Source organism: Syngnathus typhle, linkage group LG6, assembly GCF_033458585.1.
Source record: "Syngnathus typhle isolate RoL2023-S1 ecotype Sweden linkage group LG6, RoL_Styp_1.0, whole genome shotgun sequence".
Taxonomy (NCBI): domain Eukaryota; kingdom Metazoa; phylum Chordata; class Actinopteri; order Syngnathiformes; family Syngnathidae; genus Syngnathus; species Syngnathus typhle.
In genome coordinates this window covers 15591577-15612094 of record NC_083743.1, presented here as the reverse complement: position 1 = coordinate 15612094, position 20518 = coordinate 15591577, and the positions used below count along the sequence as shown (strand labels likewise).

At 41.9% G+C, this 20518-nt stretch overlaps 1 protein-coding gene across 1 annotated transcript in view; it reads right to left on the bottom strand.

The window, feature by feature from the left end:
- LOC133155652 (melatonin receptor type 1B-like) overlaps positions 1-20354 on the bottom strand; it is a 64427-nt gene extending 44073 nt beyond the window's left edge. The window contains exon 1 of the mRNA XM_061281138.1: positions 20165-20354. Within this exon, the coding sequence (XP_061137122.1) occupies positions 20165-20354 (190 nt within the window). The remainder of the gene's footprint in view (positions 1-20164) is intronic.
- Positions 20355-20518: the final 164 nt, after the last annotated feature.

Sequence of the window (20518 nt, the reverse complement as noted above, 5' to 3'; positions counted from 1 at the left end):
ACGCAAATTAGCTAAACCTGGACATGTGAAAAAGTGTCTTTTTTTTTTCTCTAACAGATACACATTAAGTCTACCTAGCTACCTACCTACCTACCTACCTACCTACCTACCTACCTACCTACCTACCTACCTACCTACCTACCTACCTACCTACCTACCTACCTACCTACCTACCTACCTACCTACCTACCTACCTACCTACCTACCTACCTACCTACCTAATTATCTAATTATCTAATTATCTAATTATCTAATCTACCAAAAATAGAAACAAAATCTGAAATTTTCAATTACGTAATCAGTGTTCTGCAGCCTGACAATGCAAACCTTTGAAGTGGGTCTTAACGTGCACATTTGTTGTTGTTCCTAGCACTGCCATGAATGACTGAATGAATGAATGAATACACGAACAAACAAACATGTTAGGGTTGATTTACAGCTGCAAAGAAATAACAATGAAAGTTGAAAAGACCTAATTTTGTATTATCTTTTTAATTCTGAGTAATTCTGAATAAAGATGAAGTCACGGCATAGCGCAGCAGCACCTCAACTCCAAGGTGACAGAAATGACCTATTCTTTTCTTTCACATTAATCGTAGATATGTGTGGTTGAAACATTAGACCAAGACTCACAAATAGGGAATAGACATGAGCAGCAAGAGACAGAGCGGAAGCAGTCTGACGTCACAGCAAAAAGAGGAACGTGTCAAGGCTCAAAATTGAGCTCATCTTAAGCATAGGATTGCTTGCTCATGTATAATTAAGAAATTCCTACATTAAAAATAAATAAATTAACACATTCTTCCATTGCGGGCGGCTCCGTGGCGAACTGGGTAGCACGTCCGCCTCACAGTTAGGAGGGTGCGGGTTCGATTCCACCTCCGGCCCTCCCTGTGTGGAGTTTGCATGTTTTCGGCGGGCACTCCGGTTTCCTCCCACATCCCAAAAACATGCGTGGTTGGCCGATTGAAGACTCCAAATTGTCCCTAGGTGTGAGTGCGAGTGCGAATGGTTGTTTGTCTCTGTGTGCCCTGCGATTGGCTGGCAACCGGTTCAGGGTGTCCCCCGCCTACTGCCCAATGACGGCTGGGATAGGCTCCAGCACGCCCGCGACTCCCGTGGGGACTGAGCGGTTCAGAAAATGGACGGAGGGTTGGATTCTTCCATTGCCTAGTAATAAAAAGACATCTCGATACATACAGTAAATAAAGCATTTTTAAAGCAGCAGAAAACATGCATCTTGGCCATGGTTGATAGCCTAATTGTTCATCTGATTATACGAGCACATCTTCAAAGCAGGAGAACAAAGTGGGGCACAAAGACAGCGGCAGCAGGAAGAGCTAGCGAAGGAGGCAGATTCCCTCAGGAAAGAATGAAGCAATTGTGAATTTTTCCCATTTCTCAGATGTCTGTAAAGGTATCTCAGTGTGGCTCAGGAATCCCCTTAGTGTGCTGCTCTGTAATTGGCTCCTTCATTAGTTTGAGAATATTTTTGCTACTATGCTGGCATATCAATAAGGAATCCACTTTCTACCCATTGGCCAATTGAAGCATCATTAGGGATTCGGACGGTCATTCACTTTTTCTTTGGATTGTTTTATATTATGTGTTCTATGTGCCCTCTCTGCATCCATTGCAGCCAGGTCATCCTGTAAGGGGGATCCTCCCATCTGTGGTCTCTTCTCCAGGTTTCTCATTTTTCCCCCAGCAGGGGTTTTCTGAGTTTTTCCTTGCCCTCCTGGGAGTTTAAGATCAGGGGATGTTTGAGAATAATTGTCAATGTTTGTACATGTGAAACCCTTTGAGTCTTGTTTGTGATTTAGGGCTATATAAATAAACGTGACTTGATTCATACTTTACAGTTTAACCTCAGAGTCATCAGACATTTATAGATCAACTTGCTTAAGCAATGATTGGAGTAAGGGTACAAATTCTGTTTTGTTTTCCTCCAAATTCATAATAAACATCATCTTCCTGAGAAAATAGTGTATTATTCTGGAATGTAATGTGTAATCTTGTAACAGGATAATCAAATGAAGGACACTTTATATTTACCGTTTTTTTCCGTGTATAATGCGCCCCCATGTATAATACGCACCCTAAAAATGGCATGTTGATGCTGGAAAAAAGCCTGTACCCATGTATAATACGCACCCAAATTTCTTTTCTTTTTTTTTTTTTAATATATATATATTTTTTAAGTCCCAATGATCGTCACACACGCAGGGAGGCAATGGGTCCCATTTTTATAGTCTTTGGTATGGTGTTAACTAGGCTGGATGTAATTTTTTTTTTTGGCGTTGATTTCTCCGACTGCCCGTAAAGGCACCACCGCGATCAGTGCGGACATGTGAAAAAGGCGTGCGGACGTGAAAAAGGCGGCTCTGTATGGGAGAGACGTTGAAGAGGAATAAAAACACCCTTGGAAACCAAAACTTGCCCCTCGTCGTGACTCGGAGCCGCAACAAATGTTTCGGATTTGTGTAGGGTACATTGTGACAGCAAACGAGCAGGTGATCGAGCAATCGTCTGATACAAGAGCATTGCGTTCGGATGGAGCGTGTTTGAAATGAACAGCAGAGACGAAAGGAACAAGGCAAAGTGTTGTGAAATAAAATATTACCTGTAATACGCATTTTGTTATTTGCTGATTGAAACTGCTAATTAAACTGTGAATTGAAACTAATAGGAAGAAAACAACTCTCGCTCTTTATATAGCTGACGTGTCTTGCGCATCCGTTCTGCGCATCAGATCCATAGTGCGCATGCGCAGTCATACTGCCTCCGTATGACGTCCGGTCCGCGATGGAGATTAAAAAACAAACAATATTTGACAATAACACACCATCAAGGATTTCACCATCGCATCAAACGATGTGTCGTCAATTATGAATTTTACTGACTAAGTGTGTTGGGCAGGATGGCTGAATGCGATGCGCGATTGACAACAAACAAGAAGAAAGGTGATTTCAAGTTTTATTTCGAGGGAGATTTGTCATGTCTCGTCCCCAGTTTTGCTATGTGTCTAGGTTGCCATAGTTTCTGTTCGCGTCGCCCCTCCCTTCTTGTGTCACCTCAATCAATGTAACGTGTTTTGTATTTAAGTCCTGTCTGCCCCTCGCTCACCGTCGGATCATTGTATGTGTTACTGTCATGATGTCTGTATGGTTTCTGTCTTTGGTAATGTCACCCTGTCTTTTTGTTCCACGACTTTGTCGGTCAGTCCTGTTGTTGGTTTTGTTGTACCATGATTTTCTTAAAAAAATAAAAAAAATTTTTAAATTTAAAAAAAAACATTTGTACCCATGTATAATGCGCACCCCAGATTTTAGGACAATAAATTAGTCTTTGCGCATTATACACGGAAAAAACGGTAATATGTCACTGACAATTTAGTTTAAAAAAGGAGACTATAAACTAATTCTGTAAGATCTAGCTATAAAAAGTCATTCAGCCATTTTGTATTACATACCTCCAGGGTTTGTAGTCTGTTTACCAAACTTGTCAAATCAGACTGTGAGCTCAATTTATATGATGGCATCGCTAATATGATTGATCTAATCCAACTGATCTATGCATCAAACACTTTATATTTGCTTTAAAAGACGCTTGCAACTAAGTGTTATTAAGACGTCTCTTAAAGTTCTCCTTCACATGCTTTTTACAATTCTTGAAGTGACTGTTCATACGCAGTTAATCAATGATACTCGGATGTAGCTACACAAACTACTGTTCAAATGGTTGGTCCCAGAACATTTGCATAGTGTACAATACTCATCTTCCTCTCTACACCCCCTTTGTCGCATCCATGAAAAGATTCGAGAGCCACTAGATTGGATTGGCCCGGCTATGGAAAAGAATTAGAAAAGAGAGAGAAAAATGTCCAATATACACAAGCTAAAACCTAAAATGCTTTTATTGGTATTAATTAAGGAAAAATGTGTTTGTGTTCTACACATCTTGAAGTGCATTGAAAAAAGAAGCCCTTATTTTACTTTTTTTTTTTTTTCATTTTTACTCCGATTAGGATTTAGCTTAAAAAAATTTGGGACATCCTGTGGGGTGGTGAAAAAGAGTGGGAAGGTTAAGCAGTTTCCACAGCTCTGCTCTACCCAAACCCACATCACCAATGAGACACAAAGAAAGTGATTTGATTCTTTTCCACATAGTTGCCCAGGGTGAGAGGTGGTGGCCAGACCTGTGTGGAATTATTCATGTGTCACCAACTGAGCTGTGTTAAATTCTCCCCAAGAGAAGTATGCTGTGAGAAGAATAACATACCAGAATATATAGATTCTCTAAATTTTTGGGTGGGCTCATGAATTTTTCAGTTCTTATTGGTTTGCTATAACATATAGGGCTCTATTTTTATAAACAGCGCACATGAACTCAGTGTAAAAACTTGCACATATTTTTGTGCCGGGGCAAGTCTAGTTTTTATTTGAGCAATTTTAGAAACCCTTTTTCTTTACTTTTAAAACATTTAAAATGTTTTTGAAATTTCCTGTCGTCAATGTGCATTCTTTAGGCAATCTTGGTAAGCTACTTTTGTTTTCTCCTCTGAATCTCATTTATTGGTGTTCTCTCCCTCTAACTTTCTCTTCAGACTTATTAATATGTATACTTTAAGTCAGAGGTCCCCAAACTACGGCCCGCGGACCGTATACGCCCCCCCTCCGCATTAGACCCCCTGAACAATACCAGAGACGGAAAAAAAAGCTAAAGAATACCAGACCCCCTGAACAGTACCAGAGACGGGAAATAAATGCTAAACGATACCAGAGACGGAGAAAAAATTGCTACTACGACCTCACTTTGCCCCAGCACGTTTTTACCCTTATGGCCACCCATAACCCAGTCATAGAACGTGAAAGAACGGAATAATGGCAAAAAGGTTGGGTAAGAGAAAAATTGATTCCGAATGGAGGGTATTTAACCCGCAGTGGACACACTTTTTTTTTTTTGTTCAATTCAAAGAAAAGACTGCTTGTCTCGCCTGTCAAGAGATGGTGGCGGTATTCAAGGAATACAACCTGCGCCGACATTATGACAAGTAATCACATCACAAAGACAAGTACGCCAGCTTGCAAGGCCAAATGCGAGCAGAAAAGTTCCCTTCTCAAGGTTTCTCATTTTTCCCCTGGTAGTTCTTTTTTTGTTTTTCCTTGCCCTTTTGGGAGCTTTGGATCAGGTGATGCTGATGAGAATAATATTGTTTGTCTATGTGAAGCCTTTTGAGACTGCTTGTGATTTAGGGCTATACAAATAAACTTGACTTGACACCGTGGAGCTTCTTATTTTTATTCGTGGAGTTACCGCAAACTTTCAGATGTGCGAGGAGCTGGCATCCCTACAAAGCCTGAAAGGCACTACGACTGGGGAGGATATTTTCGACAAACCATGCAACAGTTGGATCTGGACTGGGCAAAGGTTGCCAGCGTCACGACCGACGGGGCCCCAAGTATGGTGGGCGCGTCTCGGGGTTTAATAGAACGCATGAGCCGGGAGATGGAAGAATGGGGTCTCAAGCGAAGTTGAACTTTTACCTAGGATTGTGCACGGCACAGCATAACTTTCTTTCTGTTAAGAACCCACTGAGGGTTATTTGATTCTTTATCGAGTTGATAAATAGTGTTATTGGCCTATATATTTTCCGCATTATTTTATTCTGTGAATAACCCAGAGAGGGCTATTTGATCTCAGAAAGGGTTATTAATATTTGGATATGTGTGGTGCGCTGGAGTGTCAGCATGTTTTCTGGAAAACACTAAATGATTACATTTAGGGACACCTGTGATTGTCACACTTTTTCTGTTAGAAACTGACCCCTGCGGCCCTCATTGGAAAAGGTTTGGGGACCCCTGCTTTAAGTGAACCGAGTGACAGTTCTTTTACATATCAAATTATGGCACCACTGCAGTTCTCTGATATCTGTATACATCCATGAGAACGGAGGAACTGCTGATTCTGACAGAAAGTAGTGTGATCGATCAACAACATTGTGGATTCCACAACCTACTTAAAGTTGAGAAATACCGGGCCTTATTTTTATGCCCAGTGCAAGTCTCAAAGTATTTTGACAATGATTTAGCAAGCTCGATGCACACTGCTGTCATATTTGAGTGAAATACAATGACATCAATCACACAAATCAGCAAAGCGCATTCATTACAGTTACACAAAAAAAAAAAAAAATCGGATTACATTTACATTTGATAAGAATGTGGATTATTTTGCAAAATTACATTTTTAACGTGACTTAGGGAGATGGCACAGTCAAGTTTGTTTATTGTTTTGAAGGAAATGCCTTTGAGATCCGTCGTCTCATTTTCTAAGGGATCCTTTCAACACATACGAATACTATCAAAATATTCAATCCACAAGACAATATAAAATATTTAACCACAAAAAATAAAACTCACACCCAATCACTCACACTTGATGCGCCCTAGTCTCCCACCAGCCACAATATTTTGCAATAGTCATTTGTAAAAATATAATAATACATACGTACATATAGCAGCATAAACATCTTATGGCACAAAAGGCACTGGAAATACATTATGATATACATAAACTATACAACTGAGAGAAAGTAGAAAATACGTCCAAATCAAATCTAATCTGTTCAGGAAAAAATAGTACAAGAACAAGATGTCTGACAAATTTAAACAGGTTATTGATCTAAGACCATACGGATGGATCTTCAAACTTAAATGCACTCTGACCAGTTTTTTTTCAAATTTTTGGTGAGAAAAATGTGTGCCTCAGATGACACAATGAACTTAAAGAAATAAAGAATTGCCTTAAGTATGGCCAAAAAGGGAAATATAAATATACCGTATTTTTCTGACTAAAAGTCGCTCCGGAGTACAAGTCGCATCAGCCATAAAATGCACAATAAAGGGGAAAACACATATATAAGTCACATCAGAGTTTAAGTCGAATTTTGGGGGAAATTTATTTGACAAAATCCAACACCAAGTACAGACATGAACCAGCAAAAACAGGCTAAACGATACGGTATGCTAACGTGACATAAACACAAACGAGGAGCTAAGAACGGGCCTGACGTAACATTAACAGTTATTCAAATAATTATAACATAAATAATACGTGTATCAAACCATCTGTGTCAGTCCAAATCATTGAATCCATCGATCAAATTCTTCGGCCTTTGTCAACAACGCCGCGCGTGAGCCCTGACGTCAGCCTTGTCGTTATTCCACAGATCTAGTATATAACTATATTGTAGCCTTAACAAAGTACAAGGAAAGACGTGGGTTTGGTAATCGGCTCTTTATTTAACAAAACAAACTTCCAGGAGTGTGGCGGCATGGACTTCCAGCCACGGAGGTGGAAGAGAGATCCATAGAATAGGACCGGGCGTGCGTAAAAGCCATGACCGAGACTCATCCGCCGTCCCCGGACAGCCACCCGGCCGAGCGCCGGCCCTCGACTTCCATCCACGGAGGTGAAAGAGAGCTCCCTAGAGTAGGACCGGGCGTGCATAAAAGCCATGTCCGAGCCCCATCCACCGTCCCTGGACAGCCACCCGGCCGAGCGCCGGCCCCCGACTTCAATCCACGGAGTCAAGTCAAGTCAAGTCAAGTTTATTTGTATAGCCCCAAATCACAAGCAGTCTCAAAGGGCTTCACATAGACAGAAATTGACAATTATTCTCAAAGCATCCCCTGATCTTAAGCTCCCAAAAGGGCAAGGAAAAACTTAAAAACCCCTAGCAGGGGAAAATGAGAAACCTTGAGAAGGGACCACAGATGGAAGGATCCCCCTTTCAGGATCACCAGGTTGAAATGGATGCAGAGAGGGCACAAATGATACAACATGAAAATCAATTAAATAAAAAGTGGATGTCCATGTCACAGCAGAGGGCTGCCGAAGGAGCCCTCAATTGTCCTGGCAGTGCTCTTCGAGGAGGTTGAGCTGCAGTTCCCCTTTCCTGAATTGGCCCACGAGAATCCAGATAGCCGCTGTCAGCATGGGTGCCACCTAACCACCTCCCCGGCCGGGGAGGGGGGAGGGAGGGGGTGGAGAGGGAGAGAAAACAAACTCCAGCCGAATCGGCCACTACAAGTTAGTTAAAGGCCATGTCATAGAAATGTGTCTTTAAACGTGTCTTAAATGTTTCTACTGAGGTAGCAGTCCTAATATCCATTGGTAGGGCATTCCAAAGCTCTGGAGCCCGAATAGAAAATGCTCTAGAGCCTGCAGACATTTTCTTAGCCCTCGGTGTCGCTAAAAGGGTAGCGTTTTGCGAACGAAGGTTACGAGACGGAACATAAGGAACAACTAGGTCGACGAGATATGCAGGCGCTAAGCCATGCAGCGATTTATAGGTTAATAGAAGAACCTTGAAGTCACATCTTAAATGGACCGGGAGCCAATGTAAGTTGGCTAGTATTGGGGTAATGTGATCAAATTTTCTTGTCCGAGAGAGCAGGCTTGCAGCGGCATTTTGTACTAACTGTAGACTTTTGATGCGGGACTTAGGAAGACCCGAAAATAGTACATTACAGTAGTCCAGGCGCGACGTGACGAACGCATGTATAATAGTTTCCGCATCACCGGTCGAGAGGATCGGACGAATCTTTGCAATATTACGAAGGTGAAAAAACGCAATTCTGGTTATATTCTTAATGTGCTTTTGAAAGGAGAGAGTTTGGTCAAATATTACCCCGAGATTAGTTACAGTATCGCTTTGAGTGATAGTACGGTTATCTATAGTTATAGCGGTTTCCTTGAATAAGTGTTGATAACGAGTTGGACCAATTATCAACATCTCAGTTTTATCTGGGTTAAGACGAAGGAAGTTGAGAGACATCCATTGCTTGATCTCCGCAAGGCACTTCTCAAGATTACAACAATCCCGCGGATCTGTCATCGATAACGGCATATATAATTGGGTGTCATCCGCATAGCATTGAAAACTAATATTATATTTACGTATTATGTCCCCAAGCGGAATCATATAAATATTAAAAAGAATTGGTCCGAGAACCGATCCCTGTGGGACACCACATGTAACATTATAGAGCTCCGAGGACGCATTGCCATGGACCACTCGGTGCGTCCTGTTTGATAGATAGGAATGGAACCAGCCTAGTGCTGACCCTGAGATACCAACACAACTTTTAAGACGCCCTAATAAAATATCGAAGTCTACAGTGTCGAAGGCAGCACTAAGATCGAGTAGTAACAGTACAGACGAAATGTTTGAATCCATAGCTACGAGGAGATCATTAGTCACTTTAGCAAGTGCTGTCTCAGTGGAATGATTAGCTCTAAAACCAGACTGAAAAGTGTCGTATCGATTATTGGCGACCATGTAATCAATAAGCTGCTGCGCTACTACTTTTTCAAGAAGTTTTGCTATGAATGGGAGGTTTGAAACTGGCCTATAATTACTGAGACAGTCCGGGTCAAGATTTGGTCGCTTAAGTAACGGTTTAATGATAGCGGTTTTAAAGGCTGTTGGCACTATCCCAGAGGAGACAGACAGATTGATTATATTTAAGACGGACGGTCCTAAAATTTGAAATAATTCTTTAAGTAGTTTGGCTGGAAGAGGGTCGAGTAAACATGTTGTTTGTTTAGCCGCACTAACAATTTGTGTAAGCCTTTCAAGAGACACGTTTTTAAAAGTTGAGAGGGTTGTTGCATGATCATCAGCGTTGGTAAACGGCGTGCTCGACCGAGCGATTGGAATGCTATTCTTGATCTCATCCCTAATGGATTCAATCTTTTGAGCAAAGAATTTCATGAACTCGTCAGCTGAGTGGAAGGAACTATCGGTGGTCGGCTGGCGCAGAGTCAGCTTTGCCACTGTATCAAATAGGTGTTTCGGATTGTTTTTATTGAGATTAATAACTTGCGAAAAATATCGAGTTTTTGCTAAGATAAGCGCATCTTTATATTTCAGGAGGCTATCCTGCCATGCCTGATGGAAAACCTCAAGTTTGGTTAGACGCCATCTGCGCTCATGCTTTCTACATAATTGCTTAAGCGTACGCGTTTCATCTGTGAACCACGGAGTAGGCACTCTACGGCGAGTTTTCAGACGTAACGGCGCCACAGAATCAATGGCATTTAACAATGTCGCATTGAATTCATTTGTAAGATTATCAATAGAGCCGGCGTATGTGAGAAAATTAGTGGTTGCCGGCGACAGTATTTCAGATAGCGCAGTTGCAGTCATGGAGTTGAAATGACGGCTCCTATAATGCTGATTGCTCTCTTGTCTTTGACAAGGAACTAGAATTTCAAACTTTATTAAGTAATGATCAGACAAAACAGTAGTGTATGGCAGTACTGCTATATTTGAGGTTGCAAGTCCTCGGGATAATACCAGATCTATGGTATTTCCATTCTTATGCGTTGCTGCCTGTACAGCTTGCGTAAAACCAAAGGTATCAGTTAAAGTCTGAAACGCCCCCGACCCCGAGGTGAAAGAAAGCTCCTTAGAGTAGGACCGGGCGTGGGTAAAAGCCACAATAGTTTTTCAAACCTTCTGTGTCACTCCAAATCCTTAAATCCTTCAAACTCTTCGTCCGCCGTGTCACTTAGAAACAAAGCCGCTAATGATGCCGGTAGTATGTGGGCCCCTTCGTCATTTTAGTCATCCCGTGATCAATCTTTGTCCTTTATGTAAACAACCACCACGCCGTGTCACGCTGCTGACGTCACTTGAAATTCAAATTACAGTAATCCCTTGCTACATCGCGGTTCGTTTATCGCGGTTTCACTGAAAAAAAAGTCGCTCCTTACTATAAGTCGCCCCCCCACCCAAACTATGAATAAAACTGCGACTTATAGTCCGAAAATTACGGTAAATGTAATATAAACAACAATTTTATCGAACTATCTGTGTCACTCCAAACCATTAAATCCAGCGGAATATTCATCCTACGTGTAAATAAAAAATTTAAAAAAACAGCTGTTGACGCCAGACCTACGTGAACCGCTGACGTCAGCCTCGTTGTAAGTTGCGGCTCCAATTATTCCACAGATCTACGTATGTCTATATTGTAGTGTTACCAAAGTACCAGGCAAGACGTGGGTTTGGTAACCGGCTCTTTATTTCACAATACAAGAGCTCAACATGTGTGTGTGCTCCAAGCAAGCGCCCTGGATCGCTCTTACCGTCCACCCCCTGCTGCCTTCACGGCCTCGCTAAACAATTGGAAACTACTGAAGTCTAACAACATACACATTGCTACTCTAAATAAACTATATGTCAAAACTATAACATAAATAACAAGTTTATCGAACCATCTGTGTCACTCCAAATCATTAAATCTCCTGACTCCGGAAGTCAGTGAGGCTCCAATTATTCAAGATTCAAGAATTTTTACTGGCCATGTTTGAGCATGCCAAACAAGGAAATTGACTTCAGTACATCTCAGCCTCTGTTCAACATTTAGGTGACTAACAACACTCAGGACATGTGCAAAAATTGACAAATATTCTCAAACATCCCCTGATCTTAAACTCCCAGGTGTTTCCACAGCCATCGTGCGCCCTCATGCGCACGATGGCTGGTTTAAAGTGAAAATAACATGTGAAGTGATCAACTATACGAATAAGTAAGTAATCAAGTAAAACTTTTTGAATAATTCCACATATAAGTCGCTCTTGAGTATAAGTCGCCTCCCCACCCAAACTATGAAAAAAAACGCGACTTATAGTCCGAAAGATACGGTATATTATATTATATTAAATTTTTACAAAAACAAGTGTCTCAAATCCAGTGATTCCCAACAAGAATGTTGGGGCACACTGGGATACTGTGAGAGATCATGACAAGTGCTGCTAAATGATGATCGATTCTATGTCACTTAATTTGTGTAACATGTATTTATTCATTACAAATATATATTTGTTCATCAGGCAGAACAATTAATGTATTTTTTATAACTGTGCATTGGTCCTTTTTTTTGTCACGGGGTTGGACGTGTCCTGGCGTCTTACAATATTTAAACTCTGGCTCCTCAGTAACTTGTCGCTTTCATGCCTCTTCGTCAGGCGCTCAACCAATGCCACACCCTGGCCCTCGTCTTTTTTCTTATTTTGTTTCATTTCTCGCTTGTAGACTGTTTTTGGCTCATACGTTTGTTTATAAGGACTTTTACTTTGCCACTTCCATATTGACTTTGCGTCACAGCTCCTTCACTGGAGAGTACAAGTGTTACAATTTAATTATAGTCCGAAAAATACGGTATTTAAAAGTACATAACAATAAACGAAATTTCCTTCTGTCCTTGGGAACTAGTCAATTCAGGGATTTATACATTGCATATAGACACCTCAGAACAAATCTATAAATGCTGATTGTACAAAGTGTTAGAAGGACGAAGATTCGTTTCTGAAGTGTTGCTAATATATGTGTCAGCATAATCAAGAATTGGCCAACACGGTGCCATTTCACAGATCGCCCGTGAGGACCGCATGAGTCGCCCGCAGGACTGTTCTAAAATTAGCTCAAATAGCGGCTCTTGTCAGTGAGCCGCATCTATTTATTTTACAGTCAAATCTCGATTTTCGAACGTCCTGGTTCTTGAACAAATCGGAATTCGAACAAAAAATTCGATATATTTTTTCTTCGGTTGTCAATCAATATTCGGGGGTCAAACCTCGCGAGATGAGCCGGGAGGACCCGAGAAAACCCGACCGTGCGGCCCGGATGCCGACTGACTCCGTTGTTATTGTATTTCCGTTACTTTGAGGATTGTATTAACCTAGGGGTGTAAATTGCGGGTTTTGTCACAATACGATATAATATCGATACAAAGAACTACGATACGATATTTGCCGATATCTTAAAGCCTGCTGCGATTCATTCACGATATATCGCAACACAGTGCTCTACGATTGATTTTTTTTTTTTTTAAATAAAAAATATAGAACAATATCCTGATTTATAACAATTCATACGCAAAACGAACAAGGTACTGCAAACTCTTTATTTAGGAAATTACAAGAGTATTGCAGTATACAAAGTGCTTATTTTAACACTGAACTTTGATGTTGTGTTTTTTCTTTATAATCTGCGGCGAGATTTGTGCTCCCTGAATATTTGATCACCGCATGGCAGGATTTACAAACTGCACGTGTCTTGTCCGTTGAGCCATATTTTCTTTGGAATCCAAAGTGCTTCCAAACGAATGACTTGAAGCCTAAAGGGGAGCTAATTTCTTCGTCTTTTTGGACACTAGCCATAGCACCAGCCCAGGAGCCGCGTACTAGTTGTCGACTCCCCTTTCACGTGCCTGCTCTGCTCACAACACAACGCCGCGCACTGTTCCCTGCTCCCGGAAAGAGGAAGCAAGCAACAATGAACTGGATTTCAAACTAAAGTCGCGTCTAATGTCCGAGGTCAAACACGGCGATATAAATCGATGTTTACGATTAGCATCGATGCCAATAAATCGTAGAGCATTATATCGATTAATCGATTTATCGTTACACCCCTATATTAACCCCTATTCATGCCTTCAAAGAGAGCAGTGGTAGCAGTAAAGCCATCCTAAAACACAAAGACGCTCTTAAAGCAATGCGACAGCGAGCGCCCGGCGCGCAGCGGTTGTGCGATCGGACCAAATTAAGCTCCCTGCGCACTGAGGTCCAATTAAATTTTGGAAAGTACATTAGGACTTTAAATATATTTTCTAAATTTTAGCAACAGCTCTGTCACAATAATGCGACCAGCGCGGTGCAGTTGCGCGGTCGGTGACGCGCTACTGTTGCGCGGTCGGTGACGCGCTACTGTTGCACGTTCGGCAGTGCGCTGCGGTTGCGCGATCGGACAAAATTAAGCTCCCTGCGCACTTAGGTCCACTTAAATTTTGGAAAGTACATCAAGACTTTAAAAATATTTTCTAAATTTCAGCTCGGGAAAAGGAATTCCATAATGTAAAAAGTGGTGAGTCAAATTTACTTGAAAAAACAAATTGTAACGTTTTTACACCCAGGAATTTTCAGTAAATTTTACAACGAGAGCTTTTGAGTAATCGTTACTAGTTGATAAAAAAAAAAAGTCAGTGTGCGAATAGCCTGGTTGAAAAACAGCCATGCTGCCATGCCTCTCCTGCTATATCCTCTTGAGACCTGAAGAAAAGATGCATATATACTTTTTTGCAATTCCCTGCCTTGTTAGAACTAAATTATTAACAATTCAGAATTTTTTAAGAATATTTTTAAGTAAGTTGATCAACTGTAGTGATTTGCAATGGTAAAGCAGGAAAATTCATCCATCTATCTATCCATTTTTGGAACCGCTTAGTCCCCACGGGGGTCACGGGAGTGCTGGAGCCTATCACCGCCGTCATCGGGCAGTAGGCGGGGGACACCCGGAACCGGTTGCCAGCCAATCACAGGGCACACAGAGACAAACAACCATTTGCACTTGCATTCACACCTAGGGACAATTTGGAGCCTTCAATCGGCCTACCAAGCATTTTTTTGGAATGTGGGAGGAAACCGGAGTGCCCGGAGAAAACCCACGCGGGCCCAGGGAGAACATGCAAACTCTCCACAGGGAGGGCCGGAGGTGGAATCGAACCCGCATCCTCCTAACTGTGAGGCGGACGTGCTACCCAGTGCCCCACCGAGCCGCCTAAAGCAGGAAAATCTTCAACATATTTCTCTTTTCCTGACATTTGTGTTTTGATGCTATTTTCTTAGCGAGAAAGCAATGTTCCTTTGATCCCACCCAAACACATGAAATATAATTGGAAAAGCCAGAATGTCTTCTCCTGAGCAGCAAAAATAGTAAAGAATAGCGTAACACAAATGAGTCAAAAGATACAGTATACTAAAATCAAATCTCCATTACCAGGGACACAAATAAATAGGCTGGGTCTTATTAAGTTAGCAGATCGCTTCTGTAAGGTTGAAAAGATTTTCTTATTTTACTTCTACTTTCTGAGTGGAAATGCTTTTAATGGATGGTGCGTGTATAAAAAAAGCCACACATATTTTTTCTGGGGCAGAGATGGATTACATTTATTATATTCCCATTCAGATATTAGGGAAAACAGCTTTTATAGTGTAGTCCTTAATAATTATGTTTGTGATCTGCACTGTATTACGTTATGAACCTATTTGTCTTGCTGTCCCTGTAGAAGTAAAGTGAAGAGCAAAAATGTGTATTGTACTGACGATTCTAACACAATGGGCTCTACAGCAAGTGTTTTCTCGCAGACACACGTAGGTTGGTACAGTTAGATATGAGCACTGTGGACGTGAACACAGTCGACTTGATTCGCAGTCAAGGGGAGTAGCTCCTCGCATTCCCTTTAGAATCGGTGCATGAGAAGCACAGAGTCCTTGACATGTTGGAAGCTGAGACTGATTTGCTGGAATCCATGCAGGAGAACCAAGCGCACAAAATACGTTTATGAGAAACTGCAAGCAGACGGCCCTGGGTGGATGATATCAGGCTGTCAGGGCAATTACATCACCACATTGAATTGGGAACTTGGAGAATACCTTTTATCTCAGTTGTATCTGTCTGTCTGACTGCTCAGTAGCCACTACGAAGTGGCAGCAAAACTACTAATAAATGGCGACTTAGTAGCAGCTAAATGGCTGATGATACGTTGACAAATTCCTCTCGCATTATAATGCTTTCCACATCATCACTTGGGTGACTCCTTATTCAAATGATTGTTGTGCTTCCATGTCGCTTTGGAGATACTTTCACAGAAGCAATGGTGAGGAACGATCTTGTTGAAATACTATTATCTTGGGAAGATAGTATCATCAAATCATGGCTGACCATCAGCTGAGTGCTTTAGTTCTTGTTTCTTTTACTTTCTCTGTACGTCTTCAACTTGGAAACCGAAGTAGAGAAAGAATGAAGATCTGGCCTGTATGATTCGCTGCTGTCATGCACATTTCATGACATCTGATCACTCGGGGACGCTCACAGCTGGTCACCAAAATAAAACAGTTCCCCATCATGTAATCACAGAGTACCATTTACTATATTGCCCTCTGGAAGATAATCAATAGAATTAGGGATATTTGGGGGCTGATGTACAGTGTATGCTGCGTTCTACGTCTGTCTCTCTCTGCATGAACACAGAGCCCAACGGGGATATTTATTTGTGAAGGAAGAGGGGTTTTATTAGATTTGATCAGTGCTTCAAAAAGTGTCTTGAACCTCTCAAAAGTATTACTTCAACACAGATCTTTTTCAACAATTATTCAACAACTTCACTAGATCCTGGCTCCCACAGACAAACAACACAGCAGGTTCCTGGGAATTTACGAAATGCAAAAAATGAAAATATATTTTTGATAATATAGTTCCTGTTTTGATTTGAGTTTTACTATGAATGAAAACAAGATTTGCATTCACTAATTGGGAGTCTTTAGTACACCCGTTACGAACAATTCTGTGTCCAATCCTTTGATTTATGATTGTTTTGATGAATGCTTGACTTGCATTCAAAACCCTTAACGCCATTATGTCTACTCTCTCATTTCTCAAAAGAGAATTTGCAGTTAAACCAGAGTTTCATTCCTGGTATTTAGAGTGAGAGGATTCCTAAGGTTCTTTGAACACAACACAGAAAAGTGAATTTTCATGTGGCATATCTAATTTGGCATTTCTGATTAGAGCATCAGAAGTGCTGGAATGACAATTTCCTTTCTGGCCTGAGGATGCTGATGTTGGTCTTTCAGCAGGTTTGGCTGTTGGTTTGGCTGTTTAACACAAATACTTGCAAGTGGTCGAACAGTCACCGTGTTCACTCAAAGTCACTATTGAAAATTAGGAACCATGACAGATTTATGAACCTGCTGCCTTCTAGAGCATTTGGAATAAATCAATGAAACTACAACCGATTCTGTCGCAGTGTGCAGTGATCCCTCATTTATTGCTACTAATTGGTTTGGCATCCAAAATCCGAGCTGTAGAGTCAATATGTCCGAACAAGCCTTTTATAATTTTATTTTTAAACACTTTATTGTATTTTTAAACACGTTATTGTATGTTAAACACCTTTTAAACACTATAAAGTTAAACTGACTTCTAGGAACATTCTTTAGGGCTTCAAAAAAAAAAAAGTCAGTCACAAAAAAAAAAAAGTGTCTCTGCTCTGCTCTCGCCGTGCTCGCAGGCTAATGCGCCTTCGCGCTGGTCCGCTTGGGCACGCAAATCCAATGCGAAGCTGCGTGCGCTGATCGCTACCACATGTACGTATACTTGCTACCAGCTGATTAGGGCGTGTATTTAAAGCCCGTCAATCTGCGATGGTTTGCCTCGATACACGTATTCCTGTCACCCGATTCCCGTTTGTCTGATCTGCTGTGCAGAGCGATGCCTGTTTCCTGATTCGCTGTTTAGCGAAAGCCTGTTTTTATGACTTTCTGGCTGTCCCCGAGCACGAGCTTCCTATGCCCGTCTGCTTCAATGACGCACGACGCGCGCTCGCTGACTGCCTCGTCATCTTGCCTCGTCAACCTGCTCTGCCGCCATTCCAGCCCTTCTTGTCTCCTTTAAACTTTAAAGTTGTGTGAGCCCGTCTTGCATTCGGTTGTTCTGCCTCGTTCGTGACAAAACAAAGAGATGCTGCTGATTCTGATACTTAGCGGGAGGCTGAAATAAAGCGTGGCGAAAGCTCTAAGCCAATCAGCGGCAGGGATACCGATCAACATGTTCCCATTGGTCTCGTCTCCTCTACCGGCCAATAGTGTCATGGGGAGACAAAGGCCCGCGCTCCAAGTGACGCCGTAAAAAGCCGCCATGCACCGAATATATCGGCAATATTTGTGCACCGAGGCCGCAACAGGTGAAGCGCAAAGTGGCGAGGAATCACTGTAGTCTCATAACTTTCTTGTGTCTTTTTTTTACCCCAATGGAACTATTAGTGGTGTGAGAAAAAGTGATACAACTAACTAATGTCCAATGTTCCCTCTAATTTTTCAAGTGTCTGTGCAAACACACACGCTCCCTGTGCGCACTGTGGACCATTGTGTGCAACACCAGATCAAATAAATAAATGAATGACTGAACTAATAAATAAATAAATAAATAAATAAATAAATAAATAAATAAATAAATAAATAAATAAATAAATAAATAAATAAATAAATAAATAAATAAAATATTGTCAACGAGAACTTTAACATACTCAGGGTCGGATTTTGTTTTGGGTGACAGCTCGTTCCTTTTCTGTCGGTCTTTTGCGCTCTCCCACAATAATGTACCGATCTCCTGTCCCATCTTGAGTCTTTGTACAATTCCAACAGCTTTCAAATGTCATTTCTGCTAAATGTGACGCTTGAGGTAGCCAAACTTCCATTCAGTCCATATTTTTCCCTCCGTAAACTCGCCCGCCTTTGGCTCTTCACCGTTTGTTCTTTTATTTGCACACACTCCGACAACCATTCCATCTTAAAAGAACCGCGGCATCTCTTATTTACAGTACTTTGGCTTGGATGTGTCGCTGCTCGTTCGTTTTGCCATGATAAGGGGTTAGCTAACTTAGCATTTGCATCTCTTGACTCCGCCACAGTGTTGTTAGCTAGCAAACCTGCACAGGACGGATGGGTAGGACACATTTTCAGGCACTGTCAATTGGCTATGTAGCGTAAGTGAACCATATAACATTGGCTGGTCAATCACTGATTTGCACTACAGAAAGGCACAGAAAGAAAGTCATTGGTCCACTTAATTAGATTAGATTACGTCTAACATTAGATACCGAGCAATGCTCCGAGTATGCTGAATTTTATTTTGTGTGCAGCATGGAGTTTCTTGTGCGCAGAGACTTCACGAGCAGTGCGCAATTCCGCAGCTGCGCAGCTTAGAGGGAACACTGCTAATGTCATATGTTTAAAGGTATTAGAGAGGATCTTTTTTAGAATTTATTTTGTAATATTTCTCAAATTTCTTCCCACATACCACTGACGTACTGTTAAATAAGTCGTCTTAAATAATATATATTAATATATATAAACCGCGCACTCTGTGGGATCAGAAAGACCTCAACCAATCATTGTTGGCAGGAATAATGGCAACAATGGTCCGTTAACTTGTCAATCAATTTGTTTTCCGGGTTTTATTTCCTTATTGATATCCATGCTCGCTCACGTCTTTTCAAGTTTACGGTCACATAAGGCCACTAGATTATAAGAAAGGTAGAAAAAGAACACACTTGAGTTTTATACCGTATTTCCGGTCACAGTTTTTTTCATAGTTTGGCCGAGGGTGCGATTTATACTCTGAAGCGACTTAGTATATGTGAAATTATTAACACATTATTACATAATTTCACATTAGTTTTTTTCCATTATTTGTAATGGGAAAACGTGATTCGGAATTCGATCGATTCACTTCCCGAACAGCCTTCTGGAACGGATTGAAACCGAGGCGCCAATGTGTATATACATATACGTATATCCATCCATCCAATTTCTGAACCGCTTAGTCCCCACGGGTGTGTTGGAGCCTATCCCAGCCGTCATCGAGCAGTAGGCGGGGGACACCCTGACCCGGTTGCCAGCCAATCGCAGGGCACACAGAGACAAACAACCATTTGCACTCGCACTTTGGGACAATTTGGAGTGCCCAATCGGCCTACCAAGAATGCTTTTGGGACGTGGGAGGAAACCGGAGTGCCTGGAGAAAACCCACGCGGGCTCGCGGAGAACATGCAAACTCCACACAGGGAGGGCCGGAGGTGGAATCGAACTCGCACCCTCCTAACTGTGAGGCGGACGTGCTACCCAGTGCGGCACCGAGCCGCCTACCGTCAATCTGCAAGCGTCAAGTTCCAGGCACTGTGTGGAATGTGAATATCACAATGACAAGACAAATTGAGTAAGACTTTATTAGTCTGTAGTATGAATGAGGCAGACCGTTGAAAGCAAGCCATTCAGTTTGGCACCTAAATTAATTAAAATCCATTCGTTTCGACTGAGTCCTTTAAAGTGCGTCGAGTCATCCACTCAGTCAAGGTTGATTTACATAAAAACGTTACGCTTGTTTCTCAGCTGACAACCGCGAGGCTATTTGTTTACACGAGTGCGCGCACGCACACATGCACGCACACACACACACGCACGCACGCACGCACACACACACACACACACACAACACACACACACGTACACTAAATAGATTTTAGCTTCTTACCCACATTTCGGAGTTTACGATTCTTCACTACAGAGATTATAACCAGCAGGTTCCCCAACACATCCACCACAGTTGTGAAGATCAGCACGCTGGCCAGCGCCGTAACTGCCCATGCAGGACGCGCTCCTCCTTGGCTTGGCTCCGGCCCATGTGCAGTCTGATTATTAAACAACGATCCATCCTCCGGCATGTCCATAGCCACCACTCTGTCCCCTTTCTCTTCCTTCTCCTGCGTGCTAGATTATTTACATTCTTTTTCTTTGATCCCCGAACCTGTCGGCTGTGTGCCCCTCAGTGGCCGCAGGCATTCTTTACGCTCTTATTGCCTCCACGGTCCGGAGTCGCTCCGCCAGC